Consider the following 26173-nt stretch of genomic DNA (forward strand, 5'->3'; position numbering starts at 1 on the left):
CAGTGAAACTGAGGGAACGGGGCGTCGCCACACAACGTGGGGTCCGGGGACTCTGCACGGGTTGCGTCCTAACAGTCTCATTTTCCAACCGAGGTAACTGAGGCTCCGAGAGCCCCGGGGACCCGCCTCTGCTCCGACACAAGACCGCGCCCAGGTCTGGTGGCAGAGGCGCTCCCGGCCCCGCCCCCGGAGGCCCCGCCCCTGGAGGCCCCGCCCCGAGCCCGAACTGGTCCTCGCGCAGAGCAGGGAGACAGGTGGAGGGGAGCCCAGCCCTGAGCTCCCGGCGCCACCATGGGCAACAGTGCGGGCCGCAGCGACTTCGAGTGGGTCTACACGGACCAGCCGCACACGCAGCGGCGCAAGGAGATGCTCGGTGAGCTCGGGCCCCAGGTGGGGACAGCCCTGGGGCCGTCTGGTGTCCCGGGACAGCCCGAGCCCAGGGGTCGCTCCTGAGGCCCGGATGCCCAGCAGGCCCTCCCCTACCTCTGCTCCAGAGAGGGTAGCAGCGCCACTCCTCCTCCCTCAGCGTCCCCGGCTCGGGGTTCCTGAGGGTCCCCAGCTCCGGCCTGGAACTCCCCTCGCGTCTCTGCCTCTGTCCTGGGATCTAAGACACGCGCTCTGCGCCTCAGGGGAGCGCGTTTCAGCTGCTCCATCCTGGCTGTGGAACGCGAGCCACTCCCAGGGCCGGGACCAGGGCTCGAGCTCCGGGGAGAGGTCGCAGCGCAGAGGTCGGCCCCGGGGACTGTCTTTGTACGGGATGCACCGCCCCCGCCTTCGAAGGCAGCTCCGCAGCCACCTGTCCTCCGCCGTATCCCGGGCTCCTATGTGCGCTGAGTGCCGGGGTCCCGGCGGCCCAGCCGGAGGAGTCGCTAAGCCCACCCCCAATCCCGGAGTTTAGGGCAGAATGAGCGCCTCGAAGGAAGCAAACGCTGAACCAGAGAGACAAGTTTTTAAAAAACAGACTGTACCAAAGAGTCTGTCCTTTTATTTTATAGCCTAATACACGGTGGCCCCCCTCTCTGTCGTTCAGTGTCCCGGGAGGTCATTTTTACCTACGTGGTCACCCATCCTTTGGATTCACCCATCCTGATGGGCTCCATCCGTCTCTCAGGAAGACCCAGGATGTACAGTCCTTTACCTGCGATTAGGGGTTAAAGGGCTCGCACCTCCAGAACAGCTTTTACTAGGTGCCGCCAAATCGCCTTTGCAGTGCCGGGCCAGCTTCCAGCAGGGTGGACACGTTCCCCTGCCCCAGAGTCCGTCGCCATTTCACCACACCCTCGCCTACACCTGGGGTTGGCAAACGTTTTTAATCTTTACCAAGCAGATTGACAGAACAATACTATTTCATTGTGGGTTAAATTTTTAATTTGATGATTGATTTCAATGTTTAATTGGTCATTTAAATTTTTTTTTCTCTTGGCTTGGTCTTTTGCTTGTTGGTGTTAGAGCTCTTTGTATAGAGGCTTTTAACCCTTTGTCTTATACATTGCAAATCTTTTTCCCTTTATAGTCACAAAAGGTTTTTTTTTTTTAAATGCATTTGAATAGGTTGACTTTTTTTTCTTTAGAATTTTCCCTTTGGTGTCTTCCTGCCCCACCCCAAGACTAGGGAAATATCTGTCCTATTACCTTTCAGACACCGGATGCACTGAGTGGTTAGTGTATGACCGTGCCCTGCTGTTGCTGGGGGTTCAGGGCCTAGAGACCCCTGGGTGGGTCTGTAACGTCTGTGGTTTTCTCCTGTGAGGTGAGCAGTAATCCAGCACTATTTACGCCTGCGAACTTCCTGCAGGTGGCTCAGAGGGCACTTGGTGATCATCTGGTCCTCCCTCCCCCACGGAGCACAGGCATCATGACTGCTGTCTCTCAGCAGTTTCAAGGCAGGGCTGTGTTTCCTTCCCCTCCCCTGGCTGTCCCCCACCTCCCCCTTACAGGACTCCCTGGGCACCTGGCCTCAGGCGGAGAAGGCTGCGGGAGGGATGTATCCTGGCCCATAGAGCTGCTTGGAGGGATCCAGACACTCTGGGTTGCAGACTTACTTTCCCAATCTGCATAATGGGCACCACCATCCTTTCTGGAGGAGTGGGTATGAGGATAAAAGGAGAGCTTGGGTGAGAAAGTGCTCACTGTGGTACCCAGCACGCCAGAACATGGAGAATGATCTGTCTCACAAGATGGAAGGCACGGACCCTGGAACCAATCCAGGAAGCATCCTGGACAGGGTGGCTGGGAAGCCTGGAAGACTTGGAGGAGAGGGAGGTGACTTGGGCCAGGGTGGGGACAGCACAAGTTCTCAAGGGCTGACTCTCCAGGGAGCTTTGCAAATCCCCTCTGTGCACTGGGTGCTGTGGATTCCAGTTTTGAGCTAACGAACTTGGAATGTGCCATTCCCCCGCCCTCTCAGGCATTTGCGCACGCTGTTCCTCCGCCTGGGGGACCTTCCTCGCTACTCTGCCCCACTCGTTCAGTTCTCCCTCCAGTGGGAATTACCCCCCCCCCCCCCCACCGAGCCCGGGCCAGAGGAGGGTGCTTCAGGGGGATTCCCCTCCACTGCTCCAGCCCATCGGGTCCTTATCTCTCTGGGGCACGTTACGTGGCTCTAGACCTTGGCTGTGAGCTGATCTCCTGGCAAGGACAACACCCACTCATTTGTCATGTGAACCTGGGCAAGTCAATAAGCAGATGAGGAAACTGAGGTTTGATTGAGTTAAAAGGGGTGAATTGTAGCACTTTCTTTATGGAGTTGTGCAGACATTTTTTTAACTATCATTTTTATTAAAAAAATGTATTTATTTATTTGGTTGCGACAGGTCTTAGTTGTGGCTGGTTGGCTCCTTAGCTGTGGCATGCAAACTCTTAGTTGCAGCATGCATGTGGGATCTAGTTCCCCAACCAGGGATGGAACCTGGGCCCCCTGCGCTGGGAGCGCAGAGTCTTAAACACTGTGCCACCAAGGAAGTCCCTGTTGTGCAGATTAAATGAGCTGGTGTTCGTGCTTAGCCCAGCACTCAACAAAATGTTAGCTGCGATGATAATTATTACCTCTTGCAGAAAGGCCCAGGTTTTCCCCAAGGACAGGGGAAAATCTTTCCATCTCTGTTTTCCTGAAGCTTGCGCTGTTCCCAGCCTGAGGGAAATCCTATGTGTAACTGTCAGCCTCTCTTTACAGAGGAGGCCCCAGAGTGGGGCTCAGAGAGCGGAAGTGACTTGCCTAGGGCCACACAGCTCAGTGGCCACAGAGGCCAAGTCGGTGTTCAGGCAGGGATGTGCTCCAGTCCCAGCCAGCTGGCCACTGTGGCCCACACCAAGCTCCTTGGGGGCCACTGGATGCTCAAGGATCCTAATCTTGAAGTCAGAACCCAGGAAGGCCTCGCATAGAGCTGGTTGCCGTGCTCTTCGCGCAGGACCAAAGTCCGTCTCCAGATCCCGCCTGGATGGGGACGTGCTTTGCAGGCCAGGGTTGAGGCTCCCTGTGCTGCGAGGGCAGGAACGGAGCCGGCGAGACTCTGGTAACATTGGAGACCAGAGTCCAAGCCAGGTGTGCCCAGCGGAATAAGAAGCAGGGTTTGAATTTGTCTTTTCAAAAACAAATAGCTTTGTGATTTTTTTTTGTGTTTTACCATGTATGTGCCCTTTCATAAGTAAAAAAAAAAAAAAAAAAAAAAATCAGGCGATCAAAGGAAAGCAGGGAAGTGAGACTCTGCAGTTGTTGGATTATTTGCTCACGAAAGGCCCTGGGGTGGGCGTAGGGGTCTCTGAGTGGCGAGTGGTAAAATCCAGAACTGAACTGGCCGACACTCTCAGGCGCATTCGTGGAGGATCTTCACCCAACCACAGAGATGCTGGAGCCAGGGGTGGAGGGCCGGCCAGCCACACGGCCATTCTCTCCCGCCCCTGTCCTTGCTGCAGTCAGCCTTCTCCTCGTCCTCCAGGCGGGCTGCAGCCTGTGTCCACCCAGCTCTGAGATTCCCACAGAAGAGAGGTGCCTCTCTCCCCTTCTGCCCTGAGTAGCCCGTCCTCCCCTTGAGCCAGCTCATCTCTGGCCAGAGCTGTGAGTCCTCTGATTGGCCAGTGGGCGGGGGGCTGTGATGGGCAAACCGCACAGTATCACATTGTGACGTCAGAGAGTTGCAGCTCTCCGAGAAAGGGGTGCTCTGATCCTAAGTTGGGTGGGGAGGGAGGGGTGCTGGGTGCATGGGCACACAGCAGCACAGACAATAGGTGATCCCTGGGACCCTATTTTTTAAAAAAATATTTATTTATCTGGGTCTTAGTTGCGGCATGTGGGATCTAGCACCCTGACCAGGGATTGAACCCAGGCCCCTGAATTGGGAGCATGGCGTCTTACCCACTGGACCACCAGGGAGTCCCTCTAGGACCCTATTTGAGCTGACTGTGTCCTCCCTGGCTTGAGTCCTCCAAGGGCTTCCCTTCCTAGAATCTCATCTCTGCTCTGCGTATTGGCACCCCCGTGCTCTGGCCCCTGCCTTTTCTCCTTACTGTCTGCTCTCTAGCCACTTGGTGGGATATACCTGCCACCTGCCCATTTCCTACTTCATGGCTTTCGCAAATGCTGTTTCCTCTGCTTGAATTCTTTTTCCCTACTCTTCGTCTACAGAACTCCTATGCATCCTTCAGGTCTCAGCCTAAATGTCCCTTTCTCAGAAACACTGTCTAACAGCGCGTGCCCTCACACACGGTATGCTGGGAAATGTTAAATAATCAACTGAATCTCTGGAGGGAACAAAAGACCCCGATTCGCAAATTGGCATTTGCCAATTTTTGTAGCTATTTCCATCATGGCCAATTTCAAACTACCGACGTGCATCGCTGCCCACTGAGTTGGGGAGAGGGCGGTATATTTGGGCACTTGACAGCGGCAGGCATAGGCTGGTTGCCCACACCACAGTCTATCCCCGTCTCTGCCGCCCAGCTATTCCTTCCCTATCCTTCCGTAGGGTGCTGTGCACTGTTACCTTGTGACCTTTGCTCCCATCTGTAATTCTACATTGATTTGTGGGGTGATAGCTTTGTCTGACTCTCCCACTCAACTCTGAGCTTCCCAAGGGCAGGGCCGGGCCCACCTCCACCAGTGCTCTTCCCAGCGAGGCTGAGTGAGGCAGTAGGCACCTACCAAAGCTTGAGCATCTCTAGTCCAACCTGCCACGACCGTCGCAGGGTTTCCCTCCCTCCAGAGGTGCCAGGGACCTGTCAGCCACAGCTCAGAGCATGCAGTTTAATCCTTGCCAGCTGGAGAGCAGGGAGACATCCCGTTTTTTTTTCCCCCTCTAATATCTCTCTCTCTATTTATTTATTTGGTTTGCTGGGTCTTAGTTGGCACACAGGATCTTTAGTTGCCGCACACTGGATCTTTTTAGTTGCGGACAAGTTGGATCTTTAGTTGTGGCATGTGAACTCTTAGTTGCGGCCTCTGGGGTCTAGTTCCCTGACCGGGGATTGAACGTCGGCCCCCTGCATTGGGAGCGCACAGTCCCAGGCACTGGACCACCAGGAAGGTCCTGAGACATCCCGTTTTAATTGGCATTTCTGAGCTGATTAGTGAGGCTGTTTCTTCCATGATTTCACTGTCTTTCTCCTTATGTGAATTTTCGACTCATGTCCTTTTTCTGAGGAGCCCTTTTCCTGGATCCGTAGGAGTCTTTTACGCATGACTTGTGGTGGCCCTGCTTTTGCCACATGTAACAAGAATCTTCCCATGTCTGTCCCTTGTCTTTTCACTTGGAACTTTTTTTTTATTTTTTGAGGCAGGGTGCACACTGCACATTAGTTCCCTGACCAGGGATCGAACCCGCACCCCTGCATTGGAAGCGTGGAGTCTTAACCACTGGACCGCCAGGGAAGTCCTAACATTTTTTTCAATCGTTTTTGTTTCTCTCCCCCACTCCTTTTTTTTTTTTTTTTTGGCCTTACAGACATTTGCATTTTTTTTTAAGGCAGGGCAGGACCCTGGGAAGTTAGGCCCCTTGCCCAAAGGTCACCCAGCCTGGTCAGGGTTAGGACAGGGCTGTAACTTGGTGACTCCGGCCTGCGCCTCTGTTCCACCCTCTTCTCCACGCGGGACCTGAAGAGAGCCTGTCCCCCCTCCTGTCCTCCCCGGCACGTGACCCACGGGCAGTCACCAGCTCCCGCGGCCCCTTCCTCTCCTCCCTTCCGCCTCCGTACTGATGTGTGTGCTGTGCCTTCACCTAGCCTGCTTCTAATCCACGTTCTTTCATTCGCACCAGCTTTTATGAAGTGATTTACATGCCATAAAATTCACTCATTTTAAAGGAACAGTCCAGTGATTTTTTAGTAAAGTTACACAGTCTAGTTTTAGAGCCTTCCCCTCACCCCAGAGGTCCCTAGGACCACTTGCCGTCACTCGGCAGCCCACCCTGTAACCTTAGAGCCACTCCTCGTCCCTCGAGTTTCGGCTCGAGTGTCACGGGGCTCAGTGTGTGTGTCCGAAGCACGTCCTAGTCGGGACACACCCCTGTGCCCCGCACGTGTGCCTCCCACCCCCGCGGAGCCTGCGAGCCCCTCCCGCCTCTGGGGCCTGGGGCCGGCTCAGCCCAGACCTTCGGCAAATATTTGTCCGGAATCAAGAGCAGGTTTGGCGGGAGGTGGGTCAGTGATTCCCAAAGGCACTTTGGGCCGCTTCCCCGGTTCCCCCAGAGCACCGCCCACACTGACCAGCCAGGCTTAGGCTTGCCTTTGGGCTCCCAAACCGGAAAGGAGGGGGCGAGACGGGGCGGGGCAGGGCAAGGCGGCTTAGGAAGCACTGGGGCCAGAGCTGCGGGGGAGCCGTTTAGGAAGGAGGGGATGAAGAGGGCTTGGTGCCTTTGCTGGAGATGCTGTCAGAGGACAGGTGCTCAGCCCCTGGGGGGAGAGGGAAGGTGCTCCGCACGGGGTGGCTTGTGGCGGGACAGGGTCAGACAGGTGCTGGACGCAGGTGGGCACAGTGAGCTGACCGACACGATGGAATGTTCAGGCTGGAGAGCGCTTGGTGGTGAAAGGCGGTGACAAGGCCCCCCTGGAGCCAGCGGGACTGTCTTGCGATGTCACTTGACCTCCCTGGGGAAGCGGTCAGGGTATCCAGCCCTAGATGGTGCCCGGCCGGGTGCGTGGAGGATCCAGAATGGGGAGAAGCCCCGTGTGCTCCTGGGAGCCCTGGAGGAGGCCGGTGAGAAGGGACCTCATCGCGGCCGGTCAGCAGGGGCTGCGCGGGAACCCTCGCTCCCTGCGGAGGGCGAGGGCCCGGCAACGCCCCCTGCCGGGCTGCCTGTTTCTGCCGTTTCCTCCCCACCACGCCTGGCCCAGCAGGATTTGTCAGGAATCTTCTGGGAATAACCAGGTGTCCACGGGGAGGCTGTTCTGTGGGGTCAGCGTAGGGCAGTGGGGTCAGGCTGCTTCCCTTCAGGCAGGCTCCTCTGCTGAGCCCTCTGGGCCCTCATGAACAAGTCCGCCACGTATGTAAATATATGTAATGCACGGCAATGTTCCCATCTGCTGGAGCCAAGCTCCCCAACACCTCGGGGCCTGCGGCCTCCTCTCCATTGTCCACCCGAGGCCCATGTGCCCCGGGGAAGGCCCCACCTCCAGGCCCTCACAGCCCAGAGTTGTCAGAGTGGGTGCCTTAGGGACGGAGAGTGAGGAAGCTGGCCCAGAGAGGGACAGGGGCTGGCCCAAGGGCACGCAGCAGTTGGACTGAGCCAGGCTGCAGTGAGGCTCTCTTGAACTGGGACCCAGGATTTTCTCTGGGCGCTCTGCCCTGACGATGTAGCCCAGCTCCAGGAAACAGCTCCTCTCGGGGCTGAGGAATCCCTGTGGACTCTGGAGGAGCCAGTGGAAAATTAGGTCGTTTCTCCACGTGGTGGAAGCTCTGTATGCTCATCTCTAAGATGGGGGGACAGTCCCCTCCTGGGCAGGGTGGTGAGGGCTGCACGAGGAAGTGTGTGTCAGACGCCGGGCACGTTTCACCACACCCGGGCTCCGGCCACATCCACGGGCCTGAAGGCGGGGGGTCCTGAGGTCAAGTCTTGGCTCTGTCGGCCTCGCCCTGCCTTGTCAGACCCTTCCCTGGGCCTCCGCCCCTCCTTTCTGTGTCATGCCTGGACAGTGTGGCTTCTAGCAATGGTTGTTTTCGTGGGCAGCTTGCCTTGGGCCCCGCCCAGGCTGCTGCTGGAAGGCCATTTGCATGGGTCTGTTTGTCTCTGGTTCCGTGTGGCTGTCCATGCGGGCTCCAGGCTGCCCCACAGGAGCAGAGAGCCCTTGAGGCGTGAGTGTCCTAACCCAGCTTCTCTGGTGCTCTGTGCTGGAGGCCTGAGCGAGCAGGGTTCCCCCCGACATCAGCTGAGATCCCCCAGGGGGGCAGAGCCTGGTCAGGCTGGGCCAGGTTTGGGTGTCCAGCCAGGCCCAGAGGACTCCTCGTGGGGCTGCCAGGGCACTCTCGCCCTCCTCCTGGGCATCCCGCCTCTCCTGGGGCCCAGAGAACATGGAGCCAGCAGCTTTCCCCTACCCAGCCTCATCCCTGAGCCCCAGAAGAGGCGCCCCCTCTGTCAGGCCAGCACCCCCTGGCCTTCTCCGTGACCCCCGCCCCGCATCTCTGTCCTCTCCTTCTGCCATCCGCTGGCCCCAATCTCTCCCATCTCAACCCCCGAGCCAGGCCTCCCTCCCCAGGCCTGCGCTTGGCCTCACCTTCTCACCTCGCCTCCTGCTGAAACGGTTCTTGCTGGGGCCCACAGGGCCTTGCTAAGTCCAGCAGGTGCCTGTCCGGCCTTCCTTGCCGTGACCCTCCTTGACCCCCCGGCAGCTGGGCACCCCCAAGCCCACGGCTCCGTTTATCCCAAAGTCGACTGCACCCAGTGACCTCCTTAGGCCCGCCTGGCTGGAGGGTCCCAGAGCATCTTCTCAGGGAGGCCTCTAGGCCTCCCACCTCCTAGGGACCTAGAAGCCCTGGAATTGAAAAGGTTCGATGTTTGCTGTTTCGTTTGAGCGAAGATGGATCTTCGTCCAGCAGGCGGTAGATGAGCTAGTGAACCAGCCTGACCCTGCTCACCAGCGCGGCTCGGGTGGGTCCGGAGGGGCCCCACTCCTTAGACGGTGCCTTCCTGGGGTCTCCGCTGAAGGCCAGGGGTGTTCAGTGAGGTCTCCGAGCCGTGCCACCCCTGGAATCCGCTGGGCTCCTAGCTCCCTGGCCACCGTCTCTGAGCCCCCACTTTTAAAAAAAAATTTTATTTATTTATTTTTTTTTGCGGTACGCGGGCCTCTCACTGTTGTGGCCTCTCCCGTTGCGGAGCACAGGCTCCGGACGCGCAGGCTCAGCGGCCATGGCTCACGGGCCCAGCCGCTCCGCGGCATGTGGGATCTTCCCGGACCGGGGCACGAACCCGCGTCCCCTGCATCGGCAGGCGGACTCTCAACCATTGCGCCACCAGGGAAGCCCCTGAGCCCCCACTTTTGACTCGCCTGGCTTGCTGGGGCTCCTCCTGCCTGCACTGTGGTCTGGACAGGGCCTCCGGGCAGGGTGGAGGTGGTCTGGAGCTCACGTGTTTGGCCCCTTCTCGATCGCCCCTGAGCTGCCAAGCATCCGGCTTGTGCGTGCGCCGCCTTTTTCCGTTGCTTCCAGCAGGATGGCTGGGCCTAGTGACTATAGTGGCCGGGGAGCATGGGGCCTTTGCTCATAGGTTAAAGCAAGCCTGGGGCCAGATCACCTCCAAGAGCAGCCCACAGCCCCAAAGGTCAGAAATGGGATGTTTTTTACTCTCAGATCAGAAAACTGTATTTAATAACAACAGTAGTAACAGCTCCCAGGGCTCAGAGCTGTCATCCCAGCCTCACCAGAGCCTGGATGGGCAGGTCGGGGTGTCACCCCCATTTCCCAGATGTGGAGCCCTAGGCTGGGGCAGTGCTGTGGCCTGCCCAGTCGGCCAGGGTGAGGGGCTGGGGACCAGGCGCCCCAGGCTGTGTTGAGGCCGCACCCGAGCTGAGGGCAGCTGAGTCCCTGGGAAACTGTCAGGAAGGGAGGAAGGGGCGCCAGGCCAGGCAGGGAAGGGACACCCAAGGATGTTCTCCTTTGCTTCCACTCATGCACGACTTACTGGCCTTGTATGACAGACGGGGCACCAGAGGCCCACCGTCCAAGGTCACAGCTGCTGGGCTCTGTCACTGCCCTTGCCTCTGAGGGGTACGGAAGTGGCCTGTTTGCTGGCCTGGATCCCTGAGCTGGGGTGCTTGTCCCTGCTGGCTTGCCAGTCTGTGCTCACCTGGTGCAGGTGTGGCCTGCCCCAGGCCTGGCCTCCTTCCAAAGGGAAGATGGAGAGACCTGCCCTGTGGAGGCTGGTGGCCTCTGGCTGCCTGGCTGAGCTCCCAGGTGTGCCTGGGCAGGCGAGGGCCCGGACCCTTGGAGGCTGGCGTCCAGAGGCCACCTCTGGTGGGCGGGAGGCTGATGGAGCCTGCGGCCTGTGGTCCCAACCTGACATTCAGGTATGCAAATGTTCGGGAACTTTGCACGTGATTTCCTGGGCACTGGGCGAGAACATTCCTGAAGGCTGGGTTGCAGGCACATCCTTCTTCCCCTGGCCTTCGTGAAGACGCTTCTATCCTCCCCTGCTCCACCTCACTGTGGCTGCTGGATTCCCACCCCCTCAGGCCTCTCAGCCCCACAGGGGAAGCACGCATCTTCCTGGGCACCACTGAGGCCCGCCTTCTGAAATGTGCCCGCTCACTCTGACCCCCTTTGGTGGCAGGAACAAGCTGGGATGAGGCTTGCCCCCTGCCCCCCTCCCGAGTGGGGCCAACCCCCCAGGTTGGGGTCCTTTTGTCTCCTTTGCCCCGTCTGGCGGGGTGATGCTGGGCGAACGTCATGCTGGCTGGTCCACCTCGGCCGAGGCTGGCGGGCAGTGGCACCCTTGAGGGGCAGGGTCGAACGTGAGTTGCCGCGCCTAGCGCCAGGCCAGTGCAGGGATGGGGTAGTGAGGTCAGCTGGGCTGTCAGAGCCCGGGGTTTCCTCATCCCCCGTCCAGTTGCTGTGTGTTTCCTAGAGCTGCAGAGACAAATGACCACAGACAACGCGCTTGTTATCTTACGGTTCTGGAGGTCAGAACTCTGACCCGGGTCCCACTGGGTGAAGTTTCTTCTGGAGGCTCCAGAGGGGAATCTGTTTCCTGACCTTTCCAGCTTCTGGAGCCGCCCGTGCCCCTCGATCTTTACAGCTAGTGAGGCCGGTGGAGACCTTGCACATCCCCAGACCTCCTCTCCTGCTCGCTTTCCCACTGTCCTGAGCCTGGGATGACCGGGATACTCCAGGCTCTCCTTGCTGTTGTGAGGTCAGCAGACCAGCACCCTGGGTGCAGCCTGACTTCCAGGGTCCCTCAGAAGCTGACCGATTCACAGTGAGGGGAGTAGGACCTGGACATGTTTGGGGGGCCCCTGTTCCGCCCACCCCAGTTGCCAGTCTCTCCCTCCACCTTGTGAGCTGGTTCCAGGCGGCGGGGCCTTGGCACCCCCTTCCCTGCATCTTCCTCCACCTGCCCGGGGCAGCGAGTACCCTTCGGGGCCTCTGGCGTTTCTGGGATAGCCAAGTCGCCTCCCACACGCAAAGCAGGGACAGCCCACTTGGCCGCCGTTGGGCCATGTGGGCAGGCCCGGGAGGAGAGCGCCATGCAGCCTAATCCCACCACCGCTGTCCCCAGCATACCCGTCTTCGGGCAGCATCCTGGCCGCCGGCCTTCACGGTGCACTTTGTTGGGTGGTCGTCATAAAGCACAGATTCATCTGGGTGTCTGCTCCCGGCCAGTCAGCCTGAGCTTTCCGTGCCTTATCTATTCATCCTCCCAGTGACCTGTTTATGGTTCAGAAACGAGCCTTGGAGCTGACGTAACCTGCTCGGAGCTGGGATTTTTTTGTTTGTTTGTTTTTTTCTGCAGTACGCGGGCCTCTCACCACCTCTCCTGTTGCGGAGCACAGGCTCCGGACGTGCAGGCTCAGCAGCCATGGCTCACGGGCCCAGCCGCTCCGCGGCATGTGGGATCTTCCCGGACCGGGGCACGAACCCGTGTCCCCTGCACTGGCAGGCGGACTCTCAACCACTGCGCCACCAGGGAAGCCCCGGATTTTTTGTTTTTAAACTTAAAAAACAAAATTGTGGTAAAGGATAACATAAAATTTGCCATTTTAACCGTGTGTGAAACGTGATTTGGGGGCATTCATGACTTTCACGGTGTGGTGTAGCCATCACTACTATTTCCAAAACTTTTTCATGACTCCAAACAGAAATTCTACACCCATTACCAGTCACTGCCCATCGCACCCCCGCCCCCCCAGCCCTGGAAACCTCTACTTTCTGGTTCTGTGAACTTGCCTGTTCTAGATATTTCACATAAGCGGAATCGTACGGTATGTGGCCTTTCCTGACTGGCTTCTTTCACACGGCATCATGTCTTCAAGGTTCATCCGTGTTGTACGCAGCCCGCGGTAGTCCTTCATGCCTGTGTTTTGGGCGGTGGAGGTGCTGCTAGTTTATTTGGGAGTCAGTTCCCGGGGGCAGGATTGAGGGAGCCGGCACTGTGACAGAGAAGCAGCGAATTCAATATAAGGGCTTTTTAAAACTGAGGCATAATTGACCTATAGCATTATATTAGCTTCAGGTGATTTTTAAAAAAAAATTTTATTGAAATATAGTTGATTTACAAGGTTGTGTTAGTTTCAGGTGTACAGCAAAGTGATTCAGTTATACATACATATATATATGTAAATACATATATATATATAATTTTTCTGCATTCTCTTTCATTGTATTGAGCAGAGTTCCCTGTGCTCTACAGTAGGTCCTTGTTGCTTATCTATTTTATATATAGTAGTATGCACATATATATATATATATTTTAAAGAAGATGTTGGGGGTAGGAGTTTATTTATTTATTTTTGCTGTGTTGGGTCTTCGTTTCTGTGCGAAGGCTTTCTCTAGTTGTGGCAAGCAGTGGCCACTCTTCATCACGGTGTGCGGGCCGGTCACTATCGCGGCTTCTCTTGTTGAGGAGCACAGGCTCCAGACGCGCAGGCTCAGTAGTTGTGGCACACGGGCCTAGTTGCTCCGCGGCATGTGGGATCTTCCCAGACCAGGGCTCGAACCCGTGTCCCCTGCATCAGCAGGCAGATTCTCAACCACTGCGCCACCAGGGAAGCCCTGTGTACATATATTTTTAAAAATATTTACTTATTTGGCTGTGCCAGGTCTTTTTTTTTTTTTTTTTTTTTTTTTTGCAGTACGCGGGCCTCTCACTGTTGTGGCCTCTCCCGTTGCGGAGCACAGGCTCCGGACACGCAGGCTCAGCGGCCATGACTCACGGGCCCAGCCGCTCCACGGCATGTGGGATCTTCCCGGACCGGGGCACGAACCCGTGTCCCCTGCAGCGGCAGGCGGACTCTCAACCACTGCACCACCAGGGAAGCCCATGTGCCAGGTCTTAATTGCGGCACGCAGGATCTTTAGTTGCGGGATGCGGGCTCTCAGTTGCAGCGTGCGGGATCTAGTTCCCTGACCAGGGATCAAACCCAGGCCCCCTGCATTGGGAGCATGGAGTCTTAACCACTGGACCACCAGGGAAGTCCCAGTAGTGCGTATATTTTAATCCCAAACTCCTAATTTATCCCTCCCCCACCAACATAGTGATTTGATATGGTATACTGTGAAATGATCCCAACAAGTCACTATACATAGTTATAAATTTTTTTTTTCTCGATGAGTTCTTGGATGACAAGTTCTTTTATTTTTTTAACAGATCTTTATTGGCGTATAATTGCTTCACAGTACTGTGTTAGTTTTTCTTGCACAACTGAATCAGCCATATGCACACACATGTCCCCATATCCCCTCCCTCTTGAGCCTCCCTCCCACCCTCCCTATCCCACCCCTCTAGGTCATCGCAAAGCACCGAGCCGATCTCCCTGTGCTATGCGGCTGCTTCCCACCAGCCGCCTATTTTACATTCGGTAGTGTATATATGTCGATGCTACTCTCACTTCGCCCCAGCTTCCCGCTCCCACCCCAAGTCCTCAAGTCCATTCTCTATGTCTCCCTCTTTATTTGGATGAGAAGTCCTTGATGAGAACTTTCAAGAGCTACTTTCCTATCAACTTTAAAATATGCAACACAGTATTAATAACTACAGTCACCATTCTAGACATCACATCCCCATGTCCTACGTATTTTGTAACTGGAAGTTTCATTCCTTCCTAAGGCTGAATAATATTGCATTGTGTAGAGAGACCATATTTTGTTTAACTACTCATCAGTTAACAGACACTTGGGTTGCTTCCACCTTCTGGCTATTGTGAATAGTTCTGTGAACATGGATATGCAAGTTTCTGTCTGTGTCCCTGATTTGAGTTGTGTGGGGTATACATTTGGCAGTGGAATTGCTGGGTCTTATGGTAATCCCATGGTTAACTTTTTGAGGAACCACCCAGTTGTTTGGCACAGTGGCTGCACCATTTTCCGTTCCTACTAGCAGCACACAAACAAGGGCCCCCATGTCTCTGCAGCCTCGTCAGCACTTGCGAGTTTCCGGTTTTTGAGTTTGGCCGTCCTAGCGGCTCTGCGGTGGGATCTCACCGTCGGGCTGGCTGCACCCCCTGGCTGCTGCTGAGCACCTCTTCGTGTGCTTAGAGAAACAGGTGCACATCTTTGGAGAAATATCTATTCAAGTCCTTTGCTCATTTTTTATTGGGTTGTTTTTGGGTAGTAGGATATCTTTATATATTCTTGTTGCTAAACCCTTATCCAGAGCCGGAATTTGAACCCTTTCTGAACGCGGCTCCCTTCCACCCCCCGTGGAGATGCTGTGGCCCCCTGGGCCCCTCTCAAGCAGGGCTGTGGCTTATCGCCAGGCCTGGGCTTGTTTGCTCTTTCCTAAGTTCTGCTTTGATGCTTGTGCTGTGACCACCATCCTTCGGGACCTGATTAGGTGGTGTCCTTGGCAGCTTCGGGGAAAGCTCCCGGGATCAAAGGGCCCAGGCAGTTTTGCCGAGCTTGGAAGCCTGGGGGTTAGCCCCAGCAGTAGGGGGAAGGAGGCTGGAATGGGAGCCGGGGGTAGGGGTGTGAGGTTCGGCCGACTCCCCTGGCAGGCTGTCTTGAGGGCTGTATAGCACCACTGCCCAGTTGGTCGGAGCCAAAACCACCGTAGCCGCCAGATGAGGTGGAGGCTCGCTGGGAGTGCTGGTGTGTAGATAGCAGGGGTGTCAGTGCTGCCTGGGGGATTCTGTGGGCTTCCTGGGCAGAGGTTCTAGGATGTGGGAACCCCGACTACCGCCCCCCGCCCCCGCCCCGACATCTCCAGCAGACGCAGGCTGTCCCACCATCAGGCTCCAGGACCAGTATGTGGAACACATACCCCGTGAGGCACATCCTGCCCACACTGTGTCACACTGGGACACAGAGGCCCAGAGAGGGTGGGAATGCACCATGGCCACACAGCAGGATCAAGACTGACCTCGAGATGGGCTTGTGGCACCACCACAGCTTGGGCAGGAAGACTCTGAGCCTGAGTCTCCCCTCTGGGGCAGCAGTCCTTGTTGTGTTTCTCCTTGCATACCCCCAGGGACAGGCAGCGCACCACCTATGAGGCAGCCTGTTCCATTGCTGGGGGGCTCTGACAGAAAGTTCTCTGGGCTGGGAGGAAGAAGGCAGCCCTGTCACACACTTCCATTCTGAGCACTAAAGGGCAGCGACTTCCTGGGTCACTAGGAGGGAAGCGTAGGCCAGGATTCAACCTTGGCCTGGCCAATTCCATTTGGGGCCCAGCCTCTGCTGCAGCCCTGGACACCCTCTTCACAGGCCAGCCTGAGGCCGCCCAGCTGCTGGATGGGTAGGAGGGGCGGGCACTGAAGGCACTGGAGACGGGTACTGACTGTCCTAAGGGTGCCTGGGACGAGCCCCGCCCTCGCCGGCCTGGATCCCAATCTGTGGGTCAGGACGCTGGCTCCACCTGAGGGCCTGTCTCCTCTGCCCGGGAACCAAGGGACACAGCAGACCTGTAGTGGGAGGGTTGACTGTCCCCTTGAGCATGTGATGCCCCCCAGCCCTGTCCCTCCGTGCCCCTGGATACAGCACCAGCCTTAAGCCTGCCAGCCCCCTCCCACCAAGCAGAGGTTTCTAGAAGGCACTGATCTCTTGTCCCAAGGCCCCCACCCAACCCTGTTCTCTTCCGGCTGCCTCCTCGGCTGGGAAGGCCCTCCCTGCTTGGGCAACTCCCACTGCCATTGTTTTTTCCTTTCCCGTAAAACAAAATACAGAAAAGTACAAAAGATACTATAACAAACACCCACCACCCAAAATAAGTATTCAACATTTTATCATATTTCCTTCAGATCTTGTTTGTTTTACGAACTGAAACACCGAGACAAAGCCAGAGCCCTCCACATTCCCCTCCCCCAGCCGCCCTGCCCCCTCCCAGGGTCCCCCCCCACCCCCCAAAGAGTCTGCTTGTGGCTCTCGGGCTCCCTGGAAGCCCGCAGCAACGAAGCAACCGTACACAGCACCGCGTGCGCTGAACCTGTGGCTGTCGGCAGCTGTTTTGATTTCGGGAATTATGTTTCTGTGGTCCATGCTGACGCCTGCTCTTTGTTTAGGCTGGTGACAAAGACCCCCACCCTGGGGAGTCTCCCCAGAGCCCCCTGGGTGGTGGGGGGAGACGGGTCTGCCTGTCTCCCTCGGCACGAGCACAGGCGAGGCTGCTTCTAGGCCCAAAGCCGCAGTGCCAGATCTCAGAGCGACTCTCCGTGTCACTGCCTGGGAGCTTAATGGATGGTGGAGGGAAAGACAGGGAAGATGGCAGGAAAAATTTAAGGAGGGAGGAGGGGAAGCATGCATCTGGGACCCACGCGGCCAGCGCCCCCTCACCTTCTCTCCCGGTCCTCCCTGCAGCCAAGTACCCGGCCATCAAGGCCCTGATGCGGCCGGACCCTCATCTCAAGTGGCTGGTGCTGGGGATGGTGCTGGCGCAGCTGCTGGCCTGCTGGCTGGTGCGGGGCCTGGCGTGGCGCTGGCTGCTCTTCTGGGCCTACGCCTTCGGGGGCTGCGTGAACCACTCGCTGACGCTGGCCATCCACGACATCTCGCACAACACGGCCTTCGGCACTGGCCACCCTGCCCAGAACCGCTGGTTCGCCGTCTTCGCCAACCTGCCCTTGGGTGTGCCCTACGCCTCCTCCTTCAAGAAGTACCACGTGGATCACCACCGCTACCTGGGCGGCGACGGGCTGGACGTGGACGTGCCCACGCGCCTTGAGGGCTGGCTCTTCTGCACGCCGGCCCGCAAGCTGCTCTGGCTGGCGTTGCAGCCCTTCTTCTACTCGCTGCGGCCGCTCTGCGTGCACCCCAAGGCCATGACCCGCATGGAGGTGTTCAACGCCCTGGCGCAGCTGGCGGCCAACGCCACCATCTTCACCCTCTGGGGGCTCAAGCCCATGGTCTACCTGCTGGCCAGCTCCCTACTGGGCCTGGGCCTGCACCCCATCTCGGGCCACTTTGTGGCCGAGCACTACATGTTCCTCAAGGGCCATGAGACCTACTCCTACTATGGGCCCCTCAACTGGATCACCTTCAACGTGGGCTACCACATGGAGCACCACGACTTCCCCAGCATCCCGGGCCGCAACCTGCCCCTGGTACGTGGCCACGGTCGCAGGGCTGCGATGGCACCTTAGTGGGAGGTGGGGGAACGCGGGGAGGGCTTTGGGCCACACTCCGGCCTTTCTCTCGTGCTGATCACGGGATGGCTACGTGCTCACTTGGGGCCCCCAGGGGAGAAGGAAAGGCCACCTGGCACACGGAGTGCCTGGCTGGAGAATAGGAAGGTGAATTTGGGGGGGTGGGGCAGGGGCTCAAGGGGCATTTTACAGTTCAGGCCTCTTGGTTTAATGAAAACCCATTTGAGCACAGCTATGATATTCACTGGCTGGCTGTGTGTCCTGGGGCAAGCCGCTTGCCCTCTCTGTGCCTCAGCTTTCTCTCCTGTAGATGGTGCAGCAGTAACGATACTGCAAGTGAAGCGCCTCCCCTTTCTGACCCTGTCCCTCCGCATTTCTTGTCACTGCCCTGTGACCCTCCAGGGGCCCCCTCACGGCACAGAGAGGACAGGGTGGGCCTTGCCCTTTGTGACCCAAGGGGCTTGGCCCGAGCTGCCTCAGAGTGGAAGCCTCTGGGCTGGCACCTCTGTCTTGGGAGATCTGGGTTGGAGAATTTCTAAAGAAGAAAGAGGGAGGAGGAGGGGGGAGGGGGGAGGAGTTGTTGTCGTTCTGGTCTGGCACTGGTCGGTTAGAGCAGAAGTGACTGCGCACGGGGGGTTGGAGATTGTGGTCGTGGGAAGGCTGTCTGAGTGTGCGAGACTGTGTGTACGTCTGTGTGCCCGCATTCCTACACGTGATTAGGTGTGCCTGTCCATACGTGCATGTCTGTTCACCCACTCGTGTGCTGGAGTACGCGTGAACGCTGGTCTGGGTGTGCAGGTGTTTGTGCCGTGGCCCACGTGACTCTGGAGTCTGACAGCCTGTGTGTCCACCCTGGCTGTGCAGGCCCCGCCCCCACCCCCGCCAATGGTACTGAGGTCCTGCTGTGTGCTGGGCACCATCTCACCGAAGCTTCACCTCAAGCCTACACAGCATTTCAAGCCCATCACGCCCATTTCATGGACGCGAAGGGAGAGGCTCAGGGAGCAGGGGTCTCTGACTCAGGAAGCAGCAGAGCCAGAATCTTGACCCAGAACACTCACAGAAGCAGCTGCTGTCAGCTGTGAGCCTTTCCTTCTCCCAAGCAAGGTCAAAGGCTCCCTGTTCCTGCCGTGCGTGTCACCTCATCCCCCTCAGGCCCCCCTTTTCAGTTATAAAGCAGGCCCTGTGCACCTGGTGTGTTCTCTGTGGGGGGAGGGGGAGGCCTCCCCTGCAGTTGGTGTGCATGTAGGTGCTGAGGCTGGAGCACTTCTTGGAGGAGGCGGGCTGAGGGTGTCAGGTGCAGAGAGGGGCAGGGAGCTGGAGGGGGAAATAAATCAGCCTCTCCTGAGGCTGGCAGGAGAGCGACGGGGTGGGAGTATGGTGGAAGCCAAGATCAGAGGGGTTTGCAGGTCCGAGAGGGCACCGAACACCAGGCTGAGGCGCGTGGACGTGACCTTGGTTCAGCAGGACTCGGCCACCCTGAGGCTCCTGGATCAGAAACTCGGGGTGTGGGCTGCGGGGAGGGGGGTGTGCATTTTAACTCCTCACCCCCATTTGGGACAGGGGCCTCAGCGCCTCTTGGTGCCCCCGGCCAATGGCCCCTCCGCCCTTGGGCAGCGCCGGGCGGGCCCGTACACGGGTACCCTGGGAGATGATAGGGCTGCGCATGTGCTCACGTGGTCTGTGTGCGCGCGCGTGGCCTGCGGCTGTGCGGCCTCTGACCCGTGTGCCCTCCCCACAGGTGCGGAAGATCGCGCCCGAGTACTACGACCACCTGCCCCAGCACCACTCGTGGGTGAAGGTGCTCTGGGACTTCGTGTCCGAGGACTCCCTGGGGCCCTACGCCAGGGTGAAGCGGGTGTGCAAGCTGGCGAAGGACGGCCTGTGAGCCCGACGGCCGGCGCCCCGAGAGCACGGACCCTGCTGCGCGCGCCTCAGTGCCCGCTGGGAGCAGGGCCTGTGCTCTCTGTTTGCTGCCCGGCCTCGCCCCGCCCACCTGCAGGGCTGGCCGTCACCTGTCCCCAGGGCGTGCAGTGCTCAGAACTGGTTTGGCTGCATTTGGTTCCCGCACCCTAGGCTGCTGTTCTTGTCCCCCTGGAGTCCCGAGACCACGCCTGGAGACAGCGGGCACAGGTGGCAGCCTGGAGAGGCTTGGTCTGCACGGGGACTGGTGACTGCAGGCCGGGCCCTCCCTTTCAGGACGTCACGCGCGAGGCCTGGCCCGGCGCTGGGTGCCCTGTGCCCAGGGAGCTGATTTCTCTGGCGTGCCCGTGCCCTAAATTAAAGCAGCATGTTTTCAAGTCCACAGAGGGTGCTTCCCAGGAGTGGGCTCGGCTCCTGGCCAGCAGGGCCTGAGGCCACGCTCCTCCCTCTGGGGCAGCCTTCCCCGGGGGCCCTGTCATTGAGTGGCCGGTTTTGGGGGTGTGGGCAGAGATGAGATCCACGTGGTCCTCGGGCCACGTCCCTGCTCCCCCCACAACCCTGCCCCCCACCCCCGCGCCTGCCGAGCTCCTGCTGCACCTTGGGGCCCTCACCCCCACCAGCTCAGACGTGGGGCTTGAGAAGAACAGGTACCACAGGCCGCTGGACCGATGGGTGACTGCCCAAGTGAGCTAGGGCTCTGGCGGAAGCTGGCTGGTGTCCTCGGTGTCTCTGCGAAGCAGGATGCGGCTCGTCCGGACTGTGCGGAGGGCTAATGGCCCAGCTGAGAGGTGGGGAGGCATCGCTGGCGCTAGCTCCTTGGCCCGGGGGCTGTGTCGGGGTGTGGGTCCTGGTCTTCCAGAGGCAGGCGGGCAGCAGGAGGGATGCCTGGGCGAGGCCCTCCCTGCCAGAGGAAGCGGCCGGGCCAAGATGGCCTCCCTTTGGAGCCGTGAGGCTGGGGAGGCCGAGGACCATGGCCCAGGGGCGGGCATGGCGGGGCTGCCTTAGCTGGTCCGGGAGAGAGAGGGCTGGTAGGAAGGCCCAGCTGGGAGGGGAGGAAGGTCTCAGGTGCCTGAGACAGGGCAGTTGCTACGCAAGGACTTCCTGCTCAGGGCTGGGAGTGGCCTCACGTGTGCCAGGCACCCCTGTCCCCGGGTGTTCTGACCACTGAGATGGCCCGGGGAAGAGGCCCTTGGACTGGCTGTGGGAGGGCAATGCGGCTCTGAGCCTGGACAGGCGGCCCCTCCTTGTGCGCACACGCTGGCCTGGGCCCAGGGGAGCCCCAGAGAGCCCAGCTAAGCCTCGCGAGCTCTCCATGTCCGCCAGCGAGCTTATCTGCCGACGGGACGGTCACAGCTGGGCCTCACCCAGAGCCGAAGGTGGGCCCAGGGCAGGGGTCTGGCACAACTCTCTCGAGAGGCAGCTGCCCGGGAAGAGGGGCGCACCCCCTCGCCACCTGACAGGACTCTCTCCCCGAGGCCCCGAGGCGACAGGGTTCCTGGACGGCGGGAGGCAGGAGGAGCCCGGGAGAGCCGCTCATGGAGCTGTGTGTGGGTTAAAGCCGCTCACCTCCCAACCAGCAGAACAGCCCTGTTCCTGTGTCCCAGGGTCGCTGGGAGCACTCGGTGAGACGGTGTGTCCAGAGCCTGGCCAGAAAACAGTCCCGCTGTCACGAGCCAGACTGGGGGCCCTCCTCCCGTGGCCCCCAGAGGACGGCTGGGCCAGCGCCTGGGCACACTGTGCCATGGCGCCTGCGTGATTGATAGTCAAAGGAGGCCAAAGCCTCTCCACTGGCTGGGGCCTCACTCCTGGCTCAGGGGCAGCAGTCGCCAATGCGGACAGCCAGACCCTCTCTGGCTCCAATGGGGGGCCTTGCGCGGTCTGAGAAGTGCTGGGAAGTGCCTCAGGTGGGCACCCGGGCTGCCCCTCCTGCCACGGAGGCGGGGACCTGTGCTCCTCCCTGGGGGCTGCAGGAGACTCGTGGGGCAGGGCCGAGGCCTTCCCTGCCCGCCTTGCTGGGCCCGAGTCACGGGGCGCCCCTCTGCGCGGCGGGGAGGTTAAGCTGGTGCCTCCTCCCGGCCCCGCTGACGTTCCAGGAGCCACTCAGAGCCCGTCTCCCTGGAGGAGGCCCCGGGGGGCAGCTCCTGGGCCCCCTGCCGGCAGTGCCTGAGCTGTGCCGCTCAGCAGCCCGTCCCCCCTCGCATCTGAGTCAGCCCAGCCTCGCACCCACCGCCGCCACTGCCGTGGGCCCTTCCCCCAAAAGAGGCCTCCCCGGCCGGGAGCTGCCAACAGCGAGCGAGTCGGAGCCGGGGTGTGGACGGTAAGCGTTTATTACCAAGTGCACACAGACCGCCTGGTGCGTGGATGGACCCCAACCACCAGGACGCTGGGAAGGAGCCACGTGGAAGCGGCCGCTGCTCCCGGTGGCACCTAGGAGAAAACCTGAAACCATCTAGCGAGGCGCGTGACTGACTCGGGGTGTCTTCTCTATAAACCGAAAGGAACGTACACTTAAATAGGCAAATATAAAATACAAAAAAAGGCGATAGGCCTGGTGTGCTGTGTCAGGTTGAATCTAAAAAAATCCAGGAGCTGAACTTTTTTCCTCATTTTAATATTTTATCACAGGTTAAGACTTTTAAACGAAGCACATCCTAGCTTCAGTGCGTGCTCGTGTGTGCTGGAGGCCTGGGGCGCTGGGCTCCTTGCTGTCCCCGCCTTCGGCTGGACCGGGTCTCAGGCGACGTCGGGGGCCGAGCGACCTACGATGTGCTGATCCCACTCAGCTCCTGCCTGATGGCTGAGGGGACAGGGCGGGACAGGAGGCTCAGACGCCACTCGCCGGCCTGCTCAGGTCCTGCCTGGGGTCTGCCCCGCTGTCTCCCGAGAGCCGCCCCGCTGCCCCCCAGGCCAGAGGGCAAGCAGCGCAGCGGGCTCCGGCCGACTCCGGGGCGACAGCAAAGCCCTCTGTGGGTCTCATCTGCCGCTTCTCGTGAGCTGGCAGTCCCTCGAGGATGGCACTGCCCCTTCCCCGTCAGAGGACGAACTGGTAAGGGGCAGGCAAGCAGCCCAGCTCTGGTCGGAGGACCGGCAAGCCCCCCACCCCGCCCCCAGGGGCAGCATCAGGTCGGTGACCTTGAGCAGGGCGGAGGGCTCCCACGCCCTGCTGCCCGGGCCTGGGCTCGCCCCATCCGGAGGGGGCCGGGGCTTCTCCCCACTCCTCTCCCCAGAGTCCTCCCCCAGATGTGAGCCTCTGCCCAGACAGACCCCAGGGGGCCTGCAGCCGAAGGCCAGGAGAGAGAGCTAAGGGCCGGGCCCGTCTCCAGCAGCAGGGGAACGAGGGGAGGGTTCCAGGAGACCCCCAGGGCCCACATCTCCCCCAGCCTCTCAGCCGCCCGCCCTAGAGGCTGCGTCCACCATGGCCGTGCTGTGGCAGGTGCAGAGACGGGGGCCCCCCCACACCCACTGGCTCCCTCCGTCGAGGCCTGTGCCCTCTGCTCGCTGGCTGGCTGGCAGCCCTGCTTCGGGCCCCACACCAGCCCTGGCCCTGGGGCCACACAAGCAGCCCTCCTGAGGTGGGAGTGCCCAGCATTAGAGCAGGGTTAATAGTTGGCCTCTGTCTCCTCTCTGGCTCTGCTTTCTCTTTTCACTCATTAACTCCGTATCTGCCCATCCCAGGCCTGTGGGGGGACTGGGCAAACAGGAACTGAGTGCTCTCCTCTGGGTCAAGGACGGGGTGTGGCCGTCACCCAGCCCTGGGCAGGGGTCCGGCTCTGCTGGCACCCCACGCAGGTTCCCAGCCGCCTCTCCTCTCTCCCGTGTCTGGCGGCCCTCTGCCACCAGCGCCCAGCAGGTGGGATGGGGAGGGGTGTGGGCACCAGGCTGTGCCTCACTGCTCTGTCGGGCGGAGCCAGCCCAGCCCGAACCTTTCCTTTTCCTCTGGCTCCAGATCTGAGCCAGCGGTATCAAAGGCTCCGGTGGGGACCGAAGGACGGATGTGATTCACTGTGACGAGGCCCTGCCTCTGGAGCCACGTGCCTGCTCCCTCAGGCCCGGCCAAGCAGGCTGTGAACTAGGTCAGGCCCATAGGCAATTCTGTGGCTTCCTGGACCCCTAAACCTCTGGGCAGGCAGCGGTTGCCCCTATAACCCCAAACCCAGTGACCAGAAGCGGCAGAAGAACAAGTAATTGAGTCCACAGATGCCGACCTAAGCAGCAGATAATTCAGGGCTGCTCCGGGCTTGGGAATGCCCTCTCGGATCTTTCTCCTCGACACAGCTAATCCTGGGAAGACTCGGACTGAGGCGGCAGACCGGCAGGGCGTCCCCGTCCTTAGACAAGGGGCTTAATCTGAGTCTCAGTTTGCTCAGAGACTCGGGAGGGTGGTGTTGGCCGCTGGGAGGAAGACTGACCCCCGCCCCCACGCTGGTACAAGGCCCAGGCCTCCTGGCCCAGGACGGCCTCCCTGGCTGGACCATCCTGGACCCCTGCTTGGCCGCCCTGGGCGCAGGCAGGCCTCCGTCTTCAAGGACGCTGGGTGCACCCCGGCTCAGGGCGATGCCGGGGGTGGGGGCCCTCTACTCACCGTCGATGATCTCCTCCTTCACTTTGTGGAGCTCGCGGACCACCTCCTCGAGGATCTCCTGGTGGGAGCAGAGCCTCCGAGTGAAGGGACGGACAGCAGAGGAGAAGTGGCCTTGATCGAGAGGCAGGGGCAGCGCCACAACCCTCACCCCTGCCCATGTCACCCCGTGTTCTCGGCTCCCTCCCCAAGCTGGGGAAGGGTGTGTGAGTGGGACATGGGACACCCTCCCACGCCTGAGAAGTACTCAGGAGCCGGAGTGCCAGGAAGGGGAAGCCCCAGAGGCGGGCCGGGAGCGCCCAGAGCCTTTTCCTGGTGAGGACAGGGGCAGGGGGACCAACGCTGCGCGTGTCCCCTCCCCCACCGCCGGCTCCCGACTGCTGGCAGCTGCATGTGGCCCTCTTGGGCAAGAGGGCGGGCCTGCCTGCCCACGCGGCCCCGACAAGTCCCCAGCCTCTGGCTCCTTCACAGCCTCTCCGGGAAGGACGGACACACCTGTTTCATCCGGTCTAAATCTAAGGCATCCAGGGCCACGTCGTTTACACTTCCCGCCGGCTTCATCCTGGGGAGAGGGCGGCAGGGTGCGGTCAGGTGGGCGTTGGGGCCCGGCAGGCGCCCCCGTGCTGGGAGACCGAGTGGTGCCCCGGCGCCTCCCCGCTGCGGGCCCAGCCCTGCCCTCTCCCATCGTCCTTCACACGCTTTCTGCTTCTACCTCCGGCCGCTCCTTAGCTACCTGAAAAGGACTCCAGTGCCCTGTCTCCACCTCGAGAGGGGCTCATGGATACCGCGACCATATTTCCCAACCCAAGAGTCAGGACTTGGGGTCTTCTGACTTGACAGCTCTCACACAGAAGCAGCCACGTAAGCGGACAGCGTCACATGCTGCCTCCCCTGGAAAGGGACCCCGAGAGGCTGGTCCTCAGTGAGGGTCTACGTTCCTGGCTAGACGGAGGCTTGGGGAGAACCAGTAACGATGGCATTAAATACGAGACAAAATTGCAAAAATCTTAAACACTCATCCTAAAGGCACCCACTTCCGACACAAACATGTGTCCCTGGTGTTGGTAACCGGCTCTGGTGTGTAATTACTTCAGGAAACGTCCTTGGATGTGGTTTTGCTCGTCTCAGGCAAAGGTTTCAGTTTTGGGGACTGTCCTCTGATGCTTCCGAACTAAGGTTAGCTGGTTTGAAACTTAATGTCTCTTGCACATGAATCCTTCCTGGAAAATCTTGGCAGGGAATTCCCTGGCGGTCCAGTGGTCAGGACTTGCTGCTTTCAGAGCCGGGGCCCAGGTTCACTCCCTGGTCGGAGAACTAAGATCTCACCAGTGGAAGAGAGGAGGGGAGGGAAAGACAGAAGGACGGAAGGAGGGAGGAAGGGAGGAAGGAAGGAAATCTTGGCAAACGCTCGTCTAACCACCTGGCCTTTCAAAGCAGGACCATGGTGCTGAGGGTACACTTTCTGGATCCACTTTCTGTCCCCACGTGGAGAAAGGCAGGTTCAGGGAAATGATGTGGCTAGAGCCAGCTGCAGGGATCGTGGATGTGACAGCTGGCGGACAGACACTGACCTGGCGGACTGGCATGGCTACCAGGGGTCACTGTACAGATTAGGTCCATCTGGGGAAATCGAGGGCTGGTGTTCTCCACAGTGAAGGAGAACAAGCATGAAAGCTAAAGTGCCGGTGCCGCCGCGATGGAGAACAGTGTGGAGGGGCCTCAAAGAATTAAGAACATAATGACCACACGAGCCAGCAATCCCACCTCTGGGTATACAGCCGAAGGGAATGAAATCACCGTCCCAGGAGACAGCTGCACCCCCATGTTCACTGCAGCGTAATTCACAACTGCCATGACACGGGAACAACCCAAGAGTCCACTGACAGATGAATGGAGACAGAAAATGTCATGTCTGTATCTGTGTGCGTGTGAGTGTATGTACACACACGTGTACATATG

The 26173-nt window shown here is 59.4% G+C and overlaps 2 protein-coding genes across 3 annotated transcripts in view; one reads left to right on the forward strand and one right to left on the reverse strand.

The window, feature by feature from the left end:
• Positions 1-291: 291 nt before the first annotated feature.
• DEGS2 (delta 4-desaturase, sphingolipid 2) lies at positions 292-19600 on the forward strand. The gene is made up of 3 exons (XM_065872299.1): positions 292-373; positions 16928-17670; positions 19454-19600. Exons 1-3 carry the CDS (start codon positions 292-294, stop codon positions 19598-19600), a joined length of 972 nt encoding a protein of 323 aa, XP_065728371.1.
• A 2625-nt stretch (positions 19601-22225) lies between these two features.
• The window catches only part of EVL (Enah/Vasp-like), an 80354-nt gene continuing 76406 nt past the window's right edge, over positions 22226-26173 (reverse strand). For both annotated transcript variants that reach the window (XM_065870843.1, XM_065870844.1), the window contains 3 exons: positions 24710-24776; positions 24218-24275; positions 22226-22432 (listed from right to left, as the gene is read on the reverse strand). In XM_065870843.1, the coding sequence (XP_065726915.1) occupies positions 22395-22432; positions 24218-24275; positions 24710-24776 (163 nt within the window). In that variant the 3' untranslated portion in view covers positions 22226-22394. The remainder of the gene's footprint in view (positions 22433-24217; positions 24276-24709; positions 24777-26173) is intronic.

The sequence above is a fragment of the Phocoena phocoena genome, chromosome 2 (genome assembly GCF_963924675.1).
Source record: "Phocoena phocoena chromosome 2, mPhoPho1.1, whole genome shotgun sequence".
Lineage (NCBI taxonomy): Eukaryota > Metazoa > Chordata > Mammalia > Artiodactyla > Phocoenidae > Phocoena > Phocoena phocoena.

What these genes read in the sequence shown, in the direction of transcription:
- DEGS2 (XM_065872299.1), top strand. Translation starts at nt 292, where the DNA reads ATGGGCAACAGTGCGGGCCGCAGCGACTTCGAGTGGGTCTACACGGAC. An exon ending in GCGGCGCAAGGAGATGCTCG is followed by an intron (nt 374 to 16,927) that starts GTGAGCTCGGGC and finishes TCCTCCCTGCAG; the next exon opens with CCAAGTACCCGGCCATCAAG. An exon ending in CGGGCCGCAACCTGCCCCTG is followed by an intron (nt 17,671 to 19,453) that starts GTACGTGGCCAC and finishes CCCTCCCCACAG; the next exon opens with GTGCGGAAGATCGCGCCCGA.